The sequence below is a fragment of the Diabrotica undecimpunctata genome, chromosome 9 (genome assembly GCF_040954645.1).
Source record: "Diabrotica undecimpunctata isolate CICGRU chromosome 9, icDiaUnde3, whole genome shotgun sequence".
In the NCBI taxonomy this organism is placed as follows: Eukaryota; Metazoa; Arthropoda; class Insecta; order Coleoptera; family Chrysomelidae; genus Diabrotica; species Diabrotica undecimpunctata.
The window spans coordinates 116267226-116287352 of NC_092811.1; the positions used below are offsets into that span (position 1 = coordinate 116267226).

Genomic DNA, 20127 nt, shown 5'->3' on the forward strand with positions numbered 1-20127 from the left:
CATTGCATTTTGTGGCATTAGCTGTTTTTGGGATCATCACAAAGGATGACTGCAGCCATTCTCGCGGAATGTAACCAGTATCATAAATTCTATTGAACAGCTTTACCAAGATTTCGATATTCTCCTCGTCTAGTAGTTTTATTGCTTCTATATTAATTTCATCTGGACCTGTTGCTTTATGCATCTTTGTGGTTCTAACTGCATATTCTATTTCACTTCGCATTATTGATGGCCCTGATAAGTTTTCGGAAGAAAGTTTGCGCGTTGGTTGTGTTGGTCTTTCGTCAATAAAGAGTCTTTCTGCGTATTCTTTCCACGCCATTGCTATCTCCTCTTCTGACTCTATGTATTCGTTTCTGTCGTTGCGTGAGATAATCTATTGAATTGTAATAAATTAGTAAAAAACAACAAAATACTACTTACAGGGCGGTACAGGAATTATTAGTTAATGATTCGGGAAGCATAGTTCAAACTATCCTGTATTGCTTATGATGGGTGATTTTCGGTTTTTATTGTAACTGTTTGATAATTAGCGGGGAAATTTCTTAAGGGGAGAGATGTTAACTAATGAAATAGGAATCAGGTATTATGTGATTGTTTGTTATGTGAAAGTGATGTTTTATATTATTTAAATTATTAAAAGGTATTTGTATTTATTCAAAAGATATATTTTAGAGATGTGTGTTAAATTTATTGAAAATTTGTTTAAAAAAGGACAGTTGTATGATAATGAATGAAATTAGATGTACAATTTTGTGGATGTGCAATTTCTTTAGCTTGTAATTATCAAATTTTTTGATAAAATGAATTTGATTTCTGTTTTGGTAGCAATTGTGATGTCAGATATGATAAAATTATTAAAACTAAAACAATTGAGGACACTTAGGGACAAACAGAACACAATTAAAAGGACAAAACAGACATTAAATTTAAAAAGGGGCCACTTATTGGTACTACATCACTTTGTACGAGAGGAACTGGTAAAAAATTGAGTTTTTTGTTGTCTACTAGACTTTTAAGAGGTAAATTTGACATATTTTATTAAAATATGTTCGTATAATGCATGTGAAAGTTCGTTTGTAGTTATTGCATATGAAACCATATATGGGTTTACAAAAAAGCTTCTCTATATAGGACTAAACAGTTATTTTAAATGTACTAATGCCTTTTATATGCGTTAATAAAAATCACAATATATAAAAATATTTTTTATTTCATGTTTGCAATAATTCATGCAGTAGTGGGTCAATTCTGTGGAACACCAGAAAAGCATTCCAGGTCGTCTGAAAATTAAACACTCTGAGTTCTGTCTATTTGTGATCTTATTTAATTTAATACATTTCTAGTAGAGTACCAATACGTTGAGTAACATTTGTATCATCATAAACAATTTGTCTAAAGAAAACTACATTTGTCAAATGATAACTTTATTTAATAATCATAAAACTTTTAGCCATAAGTTAATGTAGTCCAGCAGCATTTCCATCAGGAACTCTAAGACCATGGAGATGTTTAAGTTCTTCGGGTGTTTTGTCAGTAAAGTCATTCAATCCAGCTGTCCATGTTACTTGACCAGCTTCGTATTTTTTGTTGTGTGCTTGTATTTCGTTGTATTTTTCCTTAAATATTTTGAACCTTTTGGTATCTTCTTCGGCGCTGTACGACCTGTTGAAATCTTTCTGTAAAACACAAAAAGGTACTTGTTAGGGGTTAATTTTTTTTGTGCATAATAAAGAAATTAAAAGCAAACTTAACACAGGTACAAAACGGTAATATTAAATTAATAACGATATTATTATAATCAATTTTAATTTAACAAAAGCAAATACTACAGTCGCCAGAGATTAAACCTCAAAAAATGATACAAACAAGCTTAATTTTACTAAAAATGTCCATTTTGGGACCGGAAATCAGAAAACACTTGTACTCCGAACTGATATCTCATTATCCTAATTATCTCCAAATTTTCAGTGATGCCTCTAAAGCTTATGACGGACACGCTGCAGCATACTACTGTAAATACACTACTCACACTATATCCATACCTACAAACTGCTGCATCCTCACAGGCGAGACCACAGCCATTTTGGAAGCCTTAATTTTCTTCAAAACGCGTAGTGAGAATAAATGTGTCATCATCACTGACCCATTAAATACTCTATTAAGTTTAAAACAAATATACCCTACAAATCCAATATTTTGGGCTATAAAAATGAGATAAATATAATTTAATCAACTCGAAAAGAAGTAGCATTTATCTGGGTACCGTCGCATGTAGGAATAGCTGGACAACAATGAGAAAGTGGACAACCTAGCAAACACAAGTCGAATAAACTCGCAATACACAACCAAATCAAGAAATTACCCATACTCCGATCTCAAAAACCTAATTAAAGACCACTGTATGAACATATGGTAAGACTACTGGAAAGATTCAGGAACCAAAATATATGAGATTTATCACCTTGTGAAGACCATCTTGAATAATCCATCCAATAGAAGGGACCAAGTAATAACTAACCGACTAAGAATTAGACTCACTGCAATGACACATAAATTCTTAATCAACAAAGAATCTCCTCCAACCTGCAGAAACTGTTCTCTACCATTGACGGTGAAGCATATTCTGATTGACTGCCAGTACCACGAAGAAACAAGAAGAAAATATGGAATCTCAGATGATATCAAAACCACTTTAACCATAAACACTGACCATGTAATAAATTATTTAAAAGATTTACGTTTATATACATCTATTTAATGTAAATAAAATGAACTTTTGTGTACGTTACTCCACTAATAACCCTGCGTGATTGATGTAGATTATATGTTTTTTCTAAATAAAAAGAGAAACAATTTTTCTTTTAACAAAATAGTATCTCTCTCACCTTAATTGGCGGTAACAAAATACAATTTAACCGTACTATTTGTAACACGTACCTTTAAAAACCAAGTTTTATCAAAGGTTTTCGATATTTGAACATTCATTCCAATCGGGTAATAGTCAATGACAATTTGTTATAGCTTGTAACAGACTATTTTGATACGTGTGACATTTGATCGCTGAAATGGTTTACACGTTGCAAGAAAGAATCGAAATTGTACAAAAATATTAATTGTACAAAAGCTGCTACTAGAATTTTTAATGAATAAGTATGTAATTGAACTGATGCAGAAATTTAGAGCAACAAGCTCTAAATTTTTGCATCAGTTGCAAATTGTTGCACTGCTTGCTTGTTGCTCTAAATTTCTGCATTAGTTCTAGTAAATGACGAAGTAATCAAAACAGCCGTTTTAGAGCAAGTTAACGTAGAAACTGAGCAATTACAGTCACTGTTAACAATAAGCAGAGCAATCGTTGTTTCACCTTCTACAGACATCTACAATCCTCCATAAAATTAAGTTCTATCCATACAAAATTGTCTGTAAGTACACGCCAAACGGGACATAACAGAGGTTCAAGCTTCAGAAACTTTAGGCCACAGCCACAGCAACCACACACGCCAAAATTCACCGTAGAAGAGCTGTATGAAGAACAGGCATATTACTATCCAAATCAGGACGCCTATTCAGATGACTACCACGTAGAAGGTTACCAAAATGTCCAATACAAAGAAGAAGAAGATGAAAATTTTCCAAAACTCCAGGAGGAAAACGAAGAAACGTAGTCGAACTCAATTCCTATTTAGACAAAAAAGAACTTTCATATATCGAAATTAAAAATCCTCCCCTTAATCTTCTTCTTGATACAGGGGCAACCAAATCATTTCTTAACCCCGAAATTGTATCCAAATTTTATAAAAATTTTATCAAACATGAACCGTTTGTAGTCAGTTCAATATTTCAAAACCATTCACAGGAATCTTGTGCTGAAATTCCAATCTATACAGAATTTAACTCTAATATTAATTTAAAATTCTACCTTTTTAAATTCCATAAAACATTTGATGGTCTTATCGGCCTCGATAACTTAAAACTTCTACAAGCACATCTTAATTTCCCAGCATCCACACTAACTACAGCACACTCAGTTCCTCCTATCTTTTATTATGAAACCAATAAAACACAATTTTATACAATTCAATTGGAACCCAGAACAATCACACAAGTACGACTTCCAACAAAACAAACAAAAGGCACCATACTTATGCCAAAACAAGAAATACAAGGGGCCATTCTAAGAGAAACTCTCAGTGAAGCCTGCAACCAACTAGCCTGGACCGAAATGATCAACAACACTGACGAAGCTATTCAAGTAGCACTCACCGATCCTGTTAGAAGCAATCCAATAGATCTTCATAAATATCACCTGTACGCTTCGGACATCATTCCTATGGAAACAGAAACAATAATAGATAGCGATCCTTTCATTAGAACAGATCATCTTAATCCAGAAGAAGAAATGTACATCAGACTTTAAGATTTACAAATCAAATTAAACACCACATACGAACAACGGATGAAGTATCAGTTTTCACAAAATCATATCGATATCCACACGTACATCGAGAAGAGATTCAAAAACAAATAACATCAATACTGGACCAAGGCATTATCAGACCAAGTCAGTCACCCTGGTCATCTCCAATTTGGGTCGTACCAAAAAAACCAGACGCCTCTGGAAAAATTAAATGGAGAATCGTAGTCGATTACAGAAAAATAAATGAGAAGACTATAGACGATAGGTATCCAATCCCAAATATCACGGACATCCTTGTTAAACTCGGACGCTGTTAATACTTTTCCACTCTTAATCCAGCCAGTGGGTTTCACCAAATAGAAATGGCAGAGGAAGATATACAGAAAACAGCATTTAACTTTGAAAATGGCCATTATGAATACCTTAGAATGCCTTTTGGTTTGAAGAATGCACCCCCTACATTCCAGAGAATAATGGACAATGTGCTTAAAGGATTCATAGGAGAAATCTGCTTAGTATACATGGATGACATCATCGTATACTCAACCTCACTTCAGGAACACATGGTCAACCTTAAGAAAATCTTTGAAATACGAGAAAATATGTTCAAGATACAGATAGATAAATGCGAATTTTTAAAAAAAGAAGTTGAATTTTTGGGCCAAGTCGTCATTCCCGAAGGAATAAAACCAAATCCAAGTAAAATCAAAGCCATCATAGACTATCCCATACCAAAGACTACCAAGGAGATAAGAGGATTTCTAGGACTATTTGGATATTATAGAAAGTCCATTAAGGATTTCGCAAAAGTAACAAAACCGCTCACCTCATGTTTAAAGAAAGATGACAAGATAGAACACATCGAACAATTTCTCAACTATATTAAAATCTGCAAGAACCTGTTAACCAACGAACCACTTCTACAATATCCGGATTTTACGAAGCCTTTCAATCTCACCACAGATGCAAGTAACTTTGCTATAGGTGCTATCCTGTCACAGGGTCCTGTAGGACAAGACAAACCCATTGCATATGCATCAAGAACACTGAACGAGACCGAGCTTAAATATTCCACGATCGAAAAGGAAATGCTTGCAATCGTATGGGCTACTAAATATTTTCGACCTTATTTATTTGGAAGGAAGTTTACAATTCTCTCCGATCACCGACGACTTCAATGGCTATTCTCTTTAAAAGATCCGACCTCGAAACTCGTTAGATGGAGACTAAAACTTGAAGAATTCGATTATGAAGTCATTAACAAAAAATCCAATACGAACGCTGATGTATTATCCCGTGTCGAAATCCACACTAAAGAAATAAGTACCATTGACGAACACGTAGAAGAAATAATCAGTCTATTATCAAGAAAAGAAGATGACAACATATCGATGATCAACCATCCAAACTCAGTATGTGATCCAGATGAAGAAGATCCTATGGTTAACTTAGACGAAATTATCAAAGAAAAACAAACATCCGGCCTAACTGCAGAAGAAATGAAAGTAATAGACGAACTTCTACAAGAAGAAAACGAAAAGATTGAAAGTCAGCCAACAAAATCGCTATACTAACAAGACAACAACACAGATGGGTCCCAGCATTCTACATAGGAAAACCCAATACTCGGAATTCCAATCAGCGAAAAACCATTGAACTGTTACAACAACCAAATCATATTCAAATTGGTAAATTATAATCCTGCAAAACCTATAACAGAACAGTGCTTCCTAACAAAGAAAAGAATGCACGTCCAACTAAGTAAAAACGATCTAAAAAACGATATTTTTAACTTCTTTAAGAACTACGTCTACACAAAAAAGAAATAGGCTATCCCATTCGAAACTGATGAACTCTACCAGTCTGTCTGCAACATACTTTAAGAAACATTCAAGAATTCTGCATTAGATCTTGTAAAATATAACAATTTACTAGAAGATATAAGCAGTCCAGAAAGACAGAAAACCATCGTACAAGACTATCACCAAGGAAAGACAAATCATAGAGGAATTAATGAAACAGAAATTCAAATCAGAAAACACTATTACTGGCCAACGTTGAAAAAGGATATAGAAGACTATATTAACCTCTGCGATAATTGTCAAATAAACAAATACGACAGAAATCCTGAAAAACGGAAGTTTATGTTAACTCCAACACCAACGAAACCACTGGAAATTGTTCACAAAGACACATTTCAAGTACCAGGACAAAAATTACTTACCATCATCGACGCATTTTCAAAATACGGTCAAGCGTACCCAATAGAAGGATCAAACGCGATCAACATCTTAAACGCATTCCTGCTATTCATCACCCACCATGGACTACCACATATGATAATTTCCGATAGTGGAATTGAATTTAAAAATGGACTTGTTCAAGAATTCGTGGACACTCACAAGATCTTAAACCACTACACAACACCTGATAACCCGCAATCCAATGGAATGGTCGAGCGCTTTCTCTGCACAATCATCGAGCATCTTCGAATATTAAAAGAAAAAAGGAAAACACTTAACATAAAAGACCAGATGCTATACGCCATTATGGCATACAACCACTCTATTCACTCAGCTACCAAACAGAAGCCCATCAACGTCCTTAATGGTCACATTGATGCTCAAGATCCATTCGACATTGACATTAATAGAACACTCATAAATAATTACACACAGGAGCACAGATTGAAAACAAAAGAGATGTATAAAGAAATAAATAAGAAATTGCAAGAGAACAAACAGAAAAATATTGAAAAGATAAACGAAAAACGACACTCACCGACAACATATAAACCCAGCACTCGAAAAACAGTAAAACGAAACAAACTGCTCCCCAGATTTTTACCTAAAATAGTCAAAAACAACAATCCTGTTACTGTTGATACCCAAGATACTAAGGTGCATAAAAAAATATTAAACATCAACCACCAATAACCGGAAAAATACTTTACAGATGTATCTCAGTAACAGCCCAAGAAGTGAAAATCCAGGACCTTTAAGACAATCCAGGGATCCTTCCAGTTAAGCTTGGAGAAGCCAGAATCCAAACTAGCACCCATGATTTCATTCATTATTTTCAATTGGAACCAATAGCACAAGAAATTGAAACATTGGCATATCAATATCAAACTATAACCACAGCTATAGAAAATGGACTAAGTCAGCCGTACTTCGACAGTCTACAGAACTTCGACAAAACATTGTAGTATCTTCTCAAAACAGCCCAATAGAAACTCGATTCCCTTTATCCAGTAACCAGAAATAAAAGAGGCCTTATCAACGGATTAGGAAATATTATAAAATCCATCTCAGGAAACTTAGACCAAGAAGACACAGAAAGATACGATGCAGCAATTCAATCACTTGAACTCTATCAACAAAATATTATTAACAACATCAATAACCAATTAAGCCTTAATAAGAACATAATGAGCAACTATAACGAGACAGTGACGCTACTAACCCACAATCAAGAGATAATAGCCGCAGAAAACAACAAAATCCGAACAGACCAATTCGTCTTTGATTTCAACCATTATATGCAAGTTCGAAACGTTTTGGACCAGATGAATTTAGCCTTACAAACCATTATACAAATCCACAAGGAATCTACGTTCCTGTATTTGGCTGTATACCATATATTAAAAAATTAATTAAAATCCTTTGTAAAAGGTATATATTTAAATTAATATATTTAATAATTTTAATTAGTATTTAAAAGGTATAATATTAAATATATACCTTTTACAAAGGATTTTAATTAATTTTTCATTATACAAATATTAGATGACCTAGAGACAGCAATTACATTCGCAAAAATCAAAACTCTCCATAATGGACTTATAAAACCAGACGAAATAAGATGGACTATCCAGAAAATGCTAGAACATCATCCAGCTTCTCAGCTACCATATCTCCAAGAAGAAGACCTGATGAGATATTACGAGATAGTAGAAGTAGATGGTTACTACTCCAACCACTCTCTAGTCTTTATCTTACATTTACCCATTCTTTATTCCAAAGTATTCACATATTTTCATCTATATTCACTTCCAACCATAAATAACACAATAATTATTCCCCCTGGACCATATTTAGCTTCTAATTCAGAAATTTTCCAATACATGAACCTACGATACAGAAAAAGTGAACCAAAGAAATTCATCTGTTCAGAGAAGTTCCCACAGGAAAATACAAAAACCGACGACTGCATCAATCAAATCCTAAAATTATCCAATGATGCCGCCCAATATCAAAACGTGCCGATCACAATTAGCACCACAATTATCCAAAAAGTATCGGAAACTCACTATATTTCTGTTTTGCCAAAAGCTACTAGAATCTCTACCCACTGTTCTACTTCCAAAATTGAAGTACTCAGAGAAACATTTCTAATAGAACTAACCCCAAGATGTGAGTTTAGAACCAACAACGAAGTTTACATCAAATCCAAAGCAACAATAAAGGAAGAACCGTTAACCCTGCCAAAAATAAAAATTAAACTTCAAGGGGAAGATCTAACAGTAAAGCCTCTAAAATTAGATAGAATCCAATTAGATGAACTACATAAACTCTCAACGGAAGAAGAAAGACTCCAACCCGTGTCTTTAAAAACAATGGATCATTACCATCTATGGACACCACCAATATATATCCTGGCAACAGCCCTTATCATTATTTTGGTTTACAAATTACGAGAGATATGGAAAAAGAAGACAACTGAAGAACAAGAAGAAGATACAGCCGATTCAGAATCCATACCTTCAGTTTTGTTCATCCCTCACAAAACTTCCCAAGGGATGGAGAAATTACGGTGCAGTAACCTCGGAGGTCATCAATCCCAATCAGCAGTTTTGTCAGAATTTAATTTTTCATATAAAAGAAATAGTATTGTAATTAAATTCAGTTATTTTCGATCAATAAAGCAGTGCAGTTTAGTTGTAAAAGTTATTAAAAGGTCTTTTTAAAAAGTACCTTCGTGAGTTAAAACATTTAAGTAGCATCATGTGTTATACATTTCTGAAATCAGTACAAAAAGGAAAATCCAAATGTAAAATCAAAAAGGAGGAAGTAATTAAAAAAGGACGATACGGGCGGTGATAGGGTGTCTTTCCCAGCAAGCCTAAATATGAAATAATGTCTCCCCCTTTAAATAATAATTGACGTGTTTTTAAACTGGATAGTTTTATCTGAAAAGCAGTGTATATTGTTTAATTCCTATATGTATCTCTCCCAGATAACGTTATCGCTTAATTACCATATAAATCTATTATCACATGAATCATATGAATAATATTAATGTTTGTCCTAAGTATATCTTAACAAAAAAGAAAATATTACCTTGTATTTTGGCCATGCCTCTTCCGCGGTTTCTTCCGCCATTACCACTGCAACAAACAAAGCAAACAAAAATAATTTCAAAATCATGATTGTTATCTATGCAAAATACTAGATAATTGTTATCGACGATAATACTATTCGAGTTCAAATTACGTTAATAATTCTAAATATAGTTGTTCTATCGTTTATATACACTCTCTGGCACATGTGCACAACGAATTTAAACAATACTACTTAAACTTACGTAAAAATATGAAATAATAATATTTATTACACGATCACTATTTTTTTTCTATTTAGTTTAAATATAATTTATCACCTTGTGGTTAAGTGACTTTGAATGTCCGTGAGAAACAATTATATTGTACGTCCAGATTTCCGATGTATTTACATACCGCATTTATATAATTTTCTATTAATAATTTTTGCTTTTATTTATAATATTTTACTAATTTATAAAGTATATATTGTTACGATAATTATCCTGGCCTAAAATAACCGTAAATATTATGACTAATGTGTTCTGTTTTTAGATTTTACGAGAGTATTCTATTAGCCGGCAGAAATTTACCTGAATGGACCTTCCAGAAACGGTCGAGGCGATGTAAAAAAATACCCGTTTGCCTTACCGTTATAATTTCGCCGCAAATCGAGAAGGCTGTTCGATGATTCTAGCGTAAAGGCAATGGCATATATAAAGGACATTTGATTTGGAAGGAACAGTTAATAAAGAAGATTCGCGCTCGTGGTATTATTGTTACGCTCGCCTACTAATAAATTATTGTATATGTAGTGATAAATAAACTTATATAAATGATCGTGCCTTTTAATAAATTAAAGTAGGAACAATATAATAAATTAGTAAAGACATTATAAATTAAAGACATAACAATTAATAAATTCACAACAAATGGTGTCAGAGTGAGATCGAACATAAATTAGACTTATAATAATAATACAAGTGAATATAAAATAAATTGTGAAAATGACGACGATTTATGAGCTGACAGTGACTAATTTAAGAAGACATCTTGAAGACAAAGAATTAGCTTCTACCGGAAAAAAGGCTGAGTTAGTCCAACGACTAAAGAACGCTTTGCTAGAAGAAGGACTAGATCCAGAGACTTATTATATTTGAAGATGCTGTCCTCTCGTCGATTTCGAAAGTTTCCGGCGACATCGCATCATTAGAGAACAAAGTTTCCGACGATATTTCGAAAGTGTCTTCTGATGTAGCCAAAGTTTCCGGCGACATCGCATCATTGGAGAACAAAGTATCCGGCGACATCGCTTCTTTAGAAAGCAAAGTTTCTAACGAGATTTCTTCTCTGGAAAGCAAAGTTTCTGCTAACATCTCTAAAGTCACTTCTGAAATATCTGCTCTTGACGATAGAGTGTCTTCGCTAAAAAACCAAGTTGCTGCCGATAAGTTGGCCTTCGAAGAAAAGATTAAAGAGATGGAAAGGAAGATGGAAGAAACAGGGACAGCAGAGAGAGGTAACAATCCGATTACAGTGGAGATAAAAGAAGACGAGACGAAATTTAAGTTGGAGACACGGCCGAAATTTGAAGGAAGTGGAGGTTCTATTCATGTTAAAGTCCCAACTTTCGACGGAAAATCATCATGGAACAACTACATGAAACAGTTCGAATCAGCCGCAAGAGCAAATGGATGGTCTGAAAAAGAAAAGGCTGTAAACCTGACTATCGCTCTTCGAGGAGATGCCTTAGATGTGCTTCAGACCATAGCCGTAGAGGAGACCGATGATTTCGAACAACTGAAGAAGAGGTTAAATATGCGATATGGCCACGAACATTTGGAGCATGTATATCAGTCACAGCTTAAAAATCGTAGACAGAAGAAAGATGAGGCTCTTCAAGAATATGAGGTAGATATTGCCAGATTAGTACGATATGCTTATCCAACAGCTCCCGAAGACATGATGGAAAAATTGGCCGTTCAAACGTTTATTGATGGTCTTCGTGATCATGAAATGCAGAGAACACTACGATTAGCTCGTCACAAGACGCTGGTTGATGTCCTATCCGCCGCCCTCGAATACGAGTCAGCTACGCAGGCCTCTGGCGGGTACAGTAAAGTTAGGACTGTAAAAGAGGAAGGAGATGAAGATAAACTTGACCAGCTCGTTAATATGATGAAAAGCATGACATACAAGAAAACGAAGACCATCAGATGCTGGAATTGTGGCGAAATAGGACACGTACGAAGCTCCTGTAAGCACCCTAGGTACGACGCAAATCAAGAAACTCACCATCAGGAAAACTAGAACGGGTCAGCCTTAGGGGGGCAGCTTCGACCCAAAACTTTTCCAAAGACCCTCTCATACTAATAGCTTCTTTGAAATGTCGTGAAGATAGTGTATATGTAGATGGAGACATAAATGGTAAAAAGCATACGTTGTTGGTGGATACCGGAGCGACCAGAACCATTATACGCCCGACAGTTATAAACAGCCGAAAGAAACTGTTACCAACGAGGTTACGACTTCGGACCGCTACAGGTGAAAATGCCAACATTCATGGAGAAATCCAGGTACAATTGGGAGTTGGAGCAGAAAAGTTCGTCCATACTGTTATAGTTGCTGACATCGAAGAGGATGTTATATTAGGAATGGACGTAATGAATATGCATGGATTCCAATTGGATTTTAAGAATAAGGTAATCAAAGTTGGCAACGAGGAGGTATTTCTCCATCCACATAATGACAACACTGTGCAAGCAGCCATTACAGAAGATACAGTCGTGCCTGCGAGAAGCGAAACGATCATAGTAGCGCGACTACAGGGAATTGTAGACGAAGAGACACCTGTTATGATGGAGCCTTGGAACCACGACGATGAGGTTGGCCGTGGAATCATAATTGGAAAGGAATTGGTGACTTCGGCTAAAGAAATTCCTGTGAGACTTATCAATGTTAACGACTACCCAGTGACTATCAAGAGAGAGACAAAAGTAGGAACTTGTGTACCTGTGACATCCATAATCCGTCAGGCGACAACATCTGATAATTCCAACGACAAATTCGACCAAATGGTTGCAGTTGCAGGACAGTCTCTAAATCAGATGGAGAAAAGGAAATTAAGGGAATTTCTTCGGCAGTATCGTGATATTTTCGTACCGAAAGGAGGAAAGACGGGAAGAACTACCGTTGTTAAGCATAAAATTGATACTGGTAATGCTAAGCCAATTCGTCAAACAGCTCGACGATTACCACAGGCGAAGAGAGAGGAAGCTGAAACGATTGTTCAGGAAATGAAGAAAGACGGGGTGATAGAACCTTCTACGAGTCCATGGGTCTCTCCGGTGGTCCTGGTTAAGAAGAAAGACGGAACGACGAGGTTCTGTGTGGATTACCGTTTGCTGAACAACGTTACCAAGAAAGATAGTTATCCTCTGCCTCGGATCGATGACACATTGGACACATTGGCTGGAAGTAAATTGTTTTCTACTTTAGATTTGAAGTCTGGATACTGGCAGGTAGAAATGGACCCAGTCGATAAAGAAAAGACAGCCTTCACCACAGGATCTGGATTGTGGCAATTCAACGTTATGCCATTTGGACTTTGTAATGCTCCTGCGACATTTGAGAGGCTTATGGAAAATGTGTTGAGAGGGTTATCTTGGAAAACATGCCTGGTTTATTTAGATGACATAATCGTCTTGGGGGAGACATTCGAAGATCATTTGAGGAATTTAGAAAACGTTTTTAATCGACTTAAAGCTGCCCAATTGATGCTAAACCCCAAGAAGTGCCAGCTATTTCAAGGTAAAGTCAATTATCTGGGTCATATAGTCAGTAAAGAAGGAGTGGCCGTGGATAAGGGAAAAATCGATTCTATTAAGGAATGGCCAAAACCAACTGATAAACATCAAGTGAGAAGTTTTCTTGGACTATGTACTTACTACCGGAGGTTTATTAAGAAGTTTGCAGATATCGCTAAGCCATTAACGCGACTTACAGAGGAAGCAAGAGAATACCGCTGGGATATAGACTGCCAAAATGCCTTTGAAACGTTGAAAAAGCATTTAATAACAGCACCAATTTTAGGGTATCCACTGCCAGAAGGAGAGTTCATCTTAGATACGGATGCAAGTAATGTGGGAATTGGAGGAGTGCTGTCTCAGATTCAAGGAGGACAGGAACGAGTCCTCGGATATTTTAGTAAAGTTCTTTCAAAACCTGAGCGGAATTATTGCGTCACGAGAAGAGAACTTCTGGCAGTAGTGAAATCAGTAGAGCACTTCTATCAATACCTCTATGGAAGGAAGTTTTTAATCCGAACCGACCATGCCGCCCTTAAGTGGTTGATGCAGTTTAAGAATCCAGAGGGTCAGATAGCCAGGTGGATCGAACGACTCCAAGAATACGATTTTAAGATTGAGCACCGAGCCGGAGTTAGCCACAGAAACGCTGATTCTCTTTCCAGAAGGCCATGCCCAGCAGAGTGTTCCCACTGCAACAAAACGGAATCCAAGGAAGCAGCAGTGCTAAGAACGACGATTCTCAACGACGACTGGACGCCTACTAAGATAAGGGAAGAACAAGAGAGAGATCCAGTTATACAGAAAATCCGAAAATGGAAAGAGGAAAACCGTCGACCACCTTGGCAGAAAATATCGAACCTATGCTCAGTAGTTAAGACGTATTGGGCCCAGTGGGACTCATTTATCATCGAAGATGGCTTGCTCAAACGAGTCCTGGAAAATGATGACGGTTCAGAGAAGAGAAGACAGTTGGTGATCCCAAAGAGCAGAATAGCCGAAGTACTGCGTCAGTTACACGACAGTCCATCGGGAGGGCATTTTGGTGTAAGGAAAACCCTTCAGCGAATTCGGGAACGGTTTTATTGGATGAACAGTTCCGACGATGTAAAAGACTGGTGTAAGAAATGTACTATTTGTGCCACGAGTAACGGGCCTTACCGAAAAAGGAGAGCTCCTATGAGACAATATAATGTTGGAAGCCCGTTTGAAAGAATAGCTTTGGACATCGCTGGGCCATTTCCAGAAAGTGAAAATGGAGGCAAGTACATGCTGGTAGTAATGGATTACTTCACTAAGTGGGTCGAGATTTACGCACTTCCAGACCAGAAGGCCGCCACCGTTGCAGATAAGTTGATCCAAGAATATATCAGCCGATTTGGAGTGCCTTTGGAGATCCATAGTGACCAAGGCAGGAACTTCGAAAGTGATCTATTCCAAGGAATATGTGATAGACTAGGCATGAAGAAAACAAGAACTACCGCGTATCATCCGCAATCGGATGGTATGGTAGAACGAATGAATAGGACAGTTGGCAAGTATTTGACAAAGATGGTGTCCGATCATCAGCGAGACTGGGACCAATACCTTCCGTTCTTCACAATGGCCTACAGATCTGCTGTTAACGAATCAACGGGCCAGACACCAGCCAGAGTCCTATTCGGACGCGAAATGCGACTACCTTGTGATCTAGAATTTGGGTGTCGACCTGGAGAAGATGTAGCAGGTGAAGATTATGTGATCGAATTACGAAGAAGAATGGACGATGTACATGAGTTGGTCCGTTCCCACCTTCAGATCGCTAGCGACCGAATGAAGAAACGGTACGATACACAAGCCGAAAAGGGTTGCTTTAAGAAGAACGACAAAGTATGGCTGTATAATCCCAAGAAGCGAAAAGGTTGTTCTCCCAAATTGCAGCAGTTTTGGGAAGGTCCATACCTCATCATGGAGAAGATCAACGATGTCATCTACCGAATAAGCAAGATTCCGAGGGGAAAGCCGATGATAGTACACCATAACCGGCTGGCGTCTTTCGAAGGTGACCACGACGTAGATGAAGAAGTGGAAGTAAACCAAGTCCAAGACGTGTCTGACCTCACGTTTGAGGAATTCATGGGTGCCTATGGAGGTACCGGTAAAGCAAGACATGGTGTTACCACTGAAGAAAAGCAAGATCTACTCGCGCTCCCCGATGACTACTCGCTGGCCCTTACCATCCCGGCCAGTATCAAAGACGCACCAGGGTTGGCATCCGTCTTTCGAAGGAAGTTTGGTCGAGTTGCAGAACTTCAATGCCAGGTGCCAGCTCCCGGTAAAACCTTGAAACTCCAAGATGCATCACGTTACCTTTTCTACCTGGTAACAAAAGACACTGCCCGTGACCAACCTACCTACCGAGATGTGTGGGAAGCCTTACTTCAATTGAGAGAGCACGTACTAGAGTCCGACGTGCAAAAGTTAGCCATGCCAAAGTTGGAGTGCCGCCAATTAGATTGGAGGGTTATCCGAAATATGGTGGAGAAGATCTTTAAAGACACCGAAGTCCAGGTGTTAGTTTGTTGCAATCCGCATAGTTACTGGTGCGGAGAGAAAACCGTCCCTTGTCATTTTTATACAACTGGAAGTTGTAAAAGAGGGTCCAGTTGCCGATACCAGCATACAGTTCCGGTTTCAGTCCCGACAAGGTTCCAGGAGGAACCATCTTTTAAGAGGGGGGCAATGTTACGATAATTATCCTGGCCTAAAATAACCGTAAATATTATGACTAATGTGTTCTGTTTTTAGATTTTACGAGAGTATTCTATTAGCCGGCAGAAATTTACCTGAATGGACCTTCCAGAAACGGTCGAGCCGATGTAAAAAAATACCCGTTTGCCTTACCGTTATAATTTCGCCGCAAATCGAGAAGGCTGTTCGATGATTCTAGCGTAAAGGCAATGGCATATATAAAGGACATTTGATTTGGAAGGAACAGTTAATAAAGAAGATTCGCGCTCGTGGTATTATTGTTACGCTCGCCTACTAATAAATTATTGTATATGTAGTGATAAATAAACTTATATAAATGATCGTGCCTTTTAATAAATTAAAGTAGGAACAATATAATAAATTAGTAAAGACATTATAAATTAAAGACATAACAATTAATAAATTCACAACAATATATATATATATATATATATATATATATATATATATATATATATATATATATATATATATATATAACCATCAAGAGCAAAAATTTATTTGGAAAACAGTTAATATCAAAACTGGAAAAAAAGGACAGTATAAAAACATAGAAAAAATCGAACACTTAGGAAGTTTCATAGACGATAAAAAAGAGATGGCAAATGCTTTCGGCGTATTCTTTTCATCATTTTCAAAAAATGCATTAAATGCCAAATATGGAAATTCACAATTTAAAAACTATACGACCTTAAATGTTGACCAAACATTCTTCTTCTATCCTATTGACTATAGCGATGTTGCCGAAGCTATTTCATCCTTAAAAAATGTAAATTCATTTCGTTTCCCCAATATTTAAAAAATGAAACAAAACTATGTTAGAAAATTATAGACCAATTACCGTACCCACTGTCTTGTGTAAGGTTATTGAAAAATGCATTCATAAAAGGATGTTGTCATTTCTTAGTAAATATAACATAATAAGTTCATATCAAAATGGGTTTCTTCCAGGTAAATCAACCGAGAGTGCATCAACAACATTTTTTAAATTCATTTATAGTTCATTAGATCAAAAGAAATTTGTTGGAGCCCTCTTTTTTGATTTAACTAAAGCTTTTGACTCTATAAATTTAAATGTAGCAATTTGTAAACTAAACGGACTTGGATTTCGAGGTAATTTTTTAAAATGGTTACAATCCTATCTAGAATATCGACAGATGTATGTCAAAGTCGGTCATTATCAATCAGATTTGTATGACGTTGATCTTGGCGTTCCACAAGGATCAATACTGGGTCCTTTGTTATTTCTTTGTTATATCAATGATATGCCTAAATTTATGAGTACGGAAAATATTTTTTTGTATGCTGATGACACGACTTTGGTGGCATCTGCAGAAAATGCTGAGGAATTGAGGTTAAAACTCAATACCTTAGCCCATGAGTTTACGTCTTGGTGCGAAAAAAACTCCTTAATAGTAAATTCGAGTAAAACAGTATGTATGCAATTTTATATAAAAACTCCAATAAACGAAAATTTCTCTGTCAAAGTCGACAATGATTTTATCACTTTATCTGACACTACAAAGTTTTTAGGACTACATCTAAACAGTAATATGAGCTGGGAGGTACATATTAATCATGTAGGTATGTTCGAAAATTAATTCTGGATACTATGCTCTTTTGCAACTCAAATATTTACAACGGAACAGATACTTAATGTTTATTACGCTATCATCTATTCACATTTGTCATATAATATTGTTCTATGGGGCAGTGCAACAAATGTCTCGAAAGTTTTTATAGCCCAAAAGCCCATAATTCGCTTGATTTTTAATTTACCATATAGACATACGTGTAGAGAGCATTTTAGAAAATATCAAATACTCACCGTTCCCTCAATTTTTATATACAGAAGTATTCTGTATACAAAAGCTAATATCAATAGATTGAAATCAAATTCAGATGTACACAATTATCGTACCAGAAAAAAAGATTTCTTTAGGACTCCTAAACATTACACTTCTATGTTTGAAAAAAACCCTGATTATAGCGGCGTAAGGTTTTTTAATCAGCTCCCATCCAAATTAAAAAGTGAAACAGATAATGATAGGGCATTTAAGAATAAATTGAAGACTTATCTCATCGAGTCATGTTTTTATAGTGTCTCGGAATTTATGTCTTAGATATGTTGAATGTTATTTCTATATTTATGTGTATGTTTATATTGTGTAGGTAGTCTTTAACGTTTCCTTTTACTTTGACATGTCCTATATTATGTAAATAATCTGCAAGGATGAATAAAGTTTTATTTTTTTTATTTTTTTATTATTATATATAGATCGGTTTAAAACGTTCTCCTACGTCTTCCGATACCCAGTTGCCACTCCTCTCGATTCATACATAAGTCTTCTTCTATGTCTCTGTCTTTCATTTCTCTATTGATTCCTTCTCTCCAACTAAGGCGGGGTCTTCCTCTTTTTTTTTTCTACAGTGAGGGGTCCACATTAAGACTTATTTTGGGAGACGTTCTTTAGACATTCTCTGTACATGACCGTACCATCTGAGTTGTTGGGTACCAATATCTAGTACTATTGTATGTTTTACTTTCATAATTTCTCTTATTCTGTTGTTCGTTACTCTTTCTAGTCTAGATTTTCCAGCTGAACGTCTCCAGAAATCCATTTCCGTTGCCTCAAGTTTTCTCTTGTATCTTTCCTTTATTTGCCATACTTTACTACTGTAGGTAATTATGCTTTTAATGATTGTATTATATATCTTGTGCTTGTTATTATTAGATATTGATTGATCCCAAAGGATACTATTAAGAAGGGAAATTGCTCTTCTTGCTTATTGTTTTTCTCCTCAATTGTGTCGTCTACGTTGCCTTCTTTTGTGATGATCATACCTAAATATTTATATGTGTTGCAATGTTTGATAACTTCTACATCTTCCAATATGAGGTCCTGTTGTTTCCCGCCGATACACATATACTCGGTTTTTTTGGATATTAATTTCAAGTCCCATTTTTTATACTACTCGATTAATTTTCGAGTCATATACTCAATATCTTCATAATCTTGTGCTATCACTAGTTGATCATCTTCTTATGACAAAGTTATATTTCTACATTTGTGCTTCCACAGTTTTAGAACCTGTTCTAGATAAATTTTAAATAATGTCGGGGAAAGACAGTAGCCCTGCTTAAGGCCTTTATTCATTTGGAATCCACTTGACAGTTTATTTCCAACCTTTATCTTTGAGTTAGCATTAGCGTACAGTTCCTTTGTTGCATTTATTAAATTCATGCTTATGTTTGTTTTCTTTAACGCTTCCAATAATTTATAATGTGGGACGCTATCATAAGCCTTTCGTAGGTCTCCATACAATAAATGTATTTCTTGATTAACGGCTATTTTCTTTTCAATAATCTGGGTAATGCAAAACAAATGGTCAACAGTAGATCTACCTGCCCTAAATCATGCCTGTTAATCAGCCTCTAAGTCTTTATATTCGCTTTCTATTCTGTTTTTAATTACTTTTCACATTCATCCTTTCTGCCTTTTTTGTGTATAGTGGATATGCATGATGTCGTCCACTCCTCTGGGGTTGTCATTCCATTAATGCAGTTTTGCAACAGTTTGGCTAAACTTATATATAGTTTGGTTGTACCGTGTTTAATTAACTCTGCAGGGATATTACCTGGACCCGGTGCTTTGTTATTTTTTAGAGATCTACATACATCTTCCACTTCTTTCGTTGTTATTCGTATGGGCGAAGTTAAAATATTTATATTTTGTGTTTCGTTGCTGTCTTTAAATTGTGGTCTATCTTCCCTTAGAAGTTTCTCAAAATATTGGTCCCAGTTAAACATTGTTATTGTTGACATTATG

General features: G+C 36.0%; 1 protein-coding gene across 2 annotated transcripts in view; it reads right to left on the bottom strand.

The window, feature by feature from the left end:
* Window positions 1-1410: 1410 nt before the first annotated feature.
* LOC140450422 (protein CTLA-2-beta-like) overlaps window positions 1411-20127 on the bottom strand; it is a 39797-nt gene continuing 21080 nt past the window's right edge. For both annotated transcript variants that reach the window (XM_072544060.1, XM_072544059.1), the window contains exons 2-3: window positions 9763-9809; window positions 1411-1679 (exon numbers count right to left, since the gene is read on the bottom strand). In XM_072544060.1, the coding sequence (XP_072400161.1) occupies window positions 1461-1679; window positions 9763-9809 (266 nt within the window). In that variant the 3' untranslated portion in view covers window positions 1411-1460. The remainder of the gene's footprint in view (window positions 1680-9762; window positions 9810-20127) is intronic.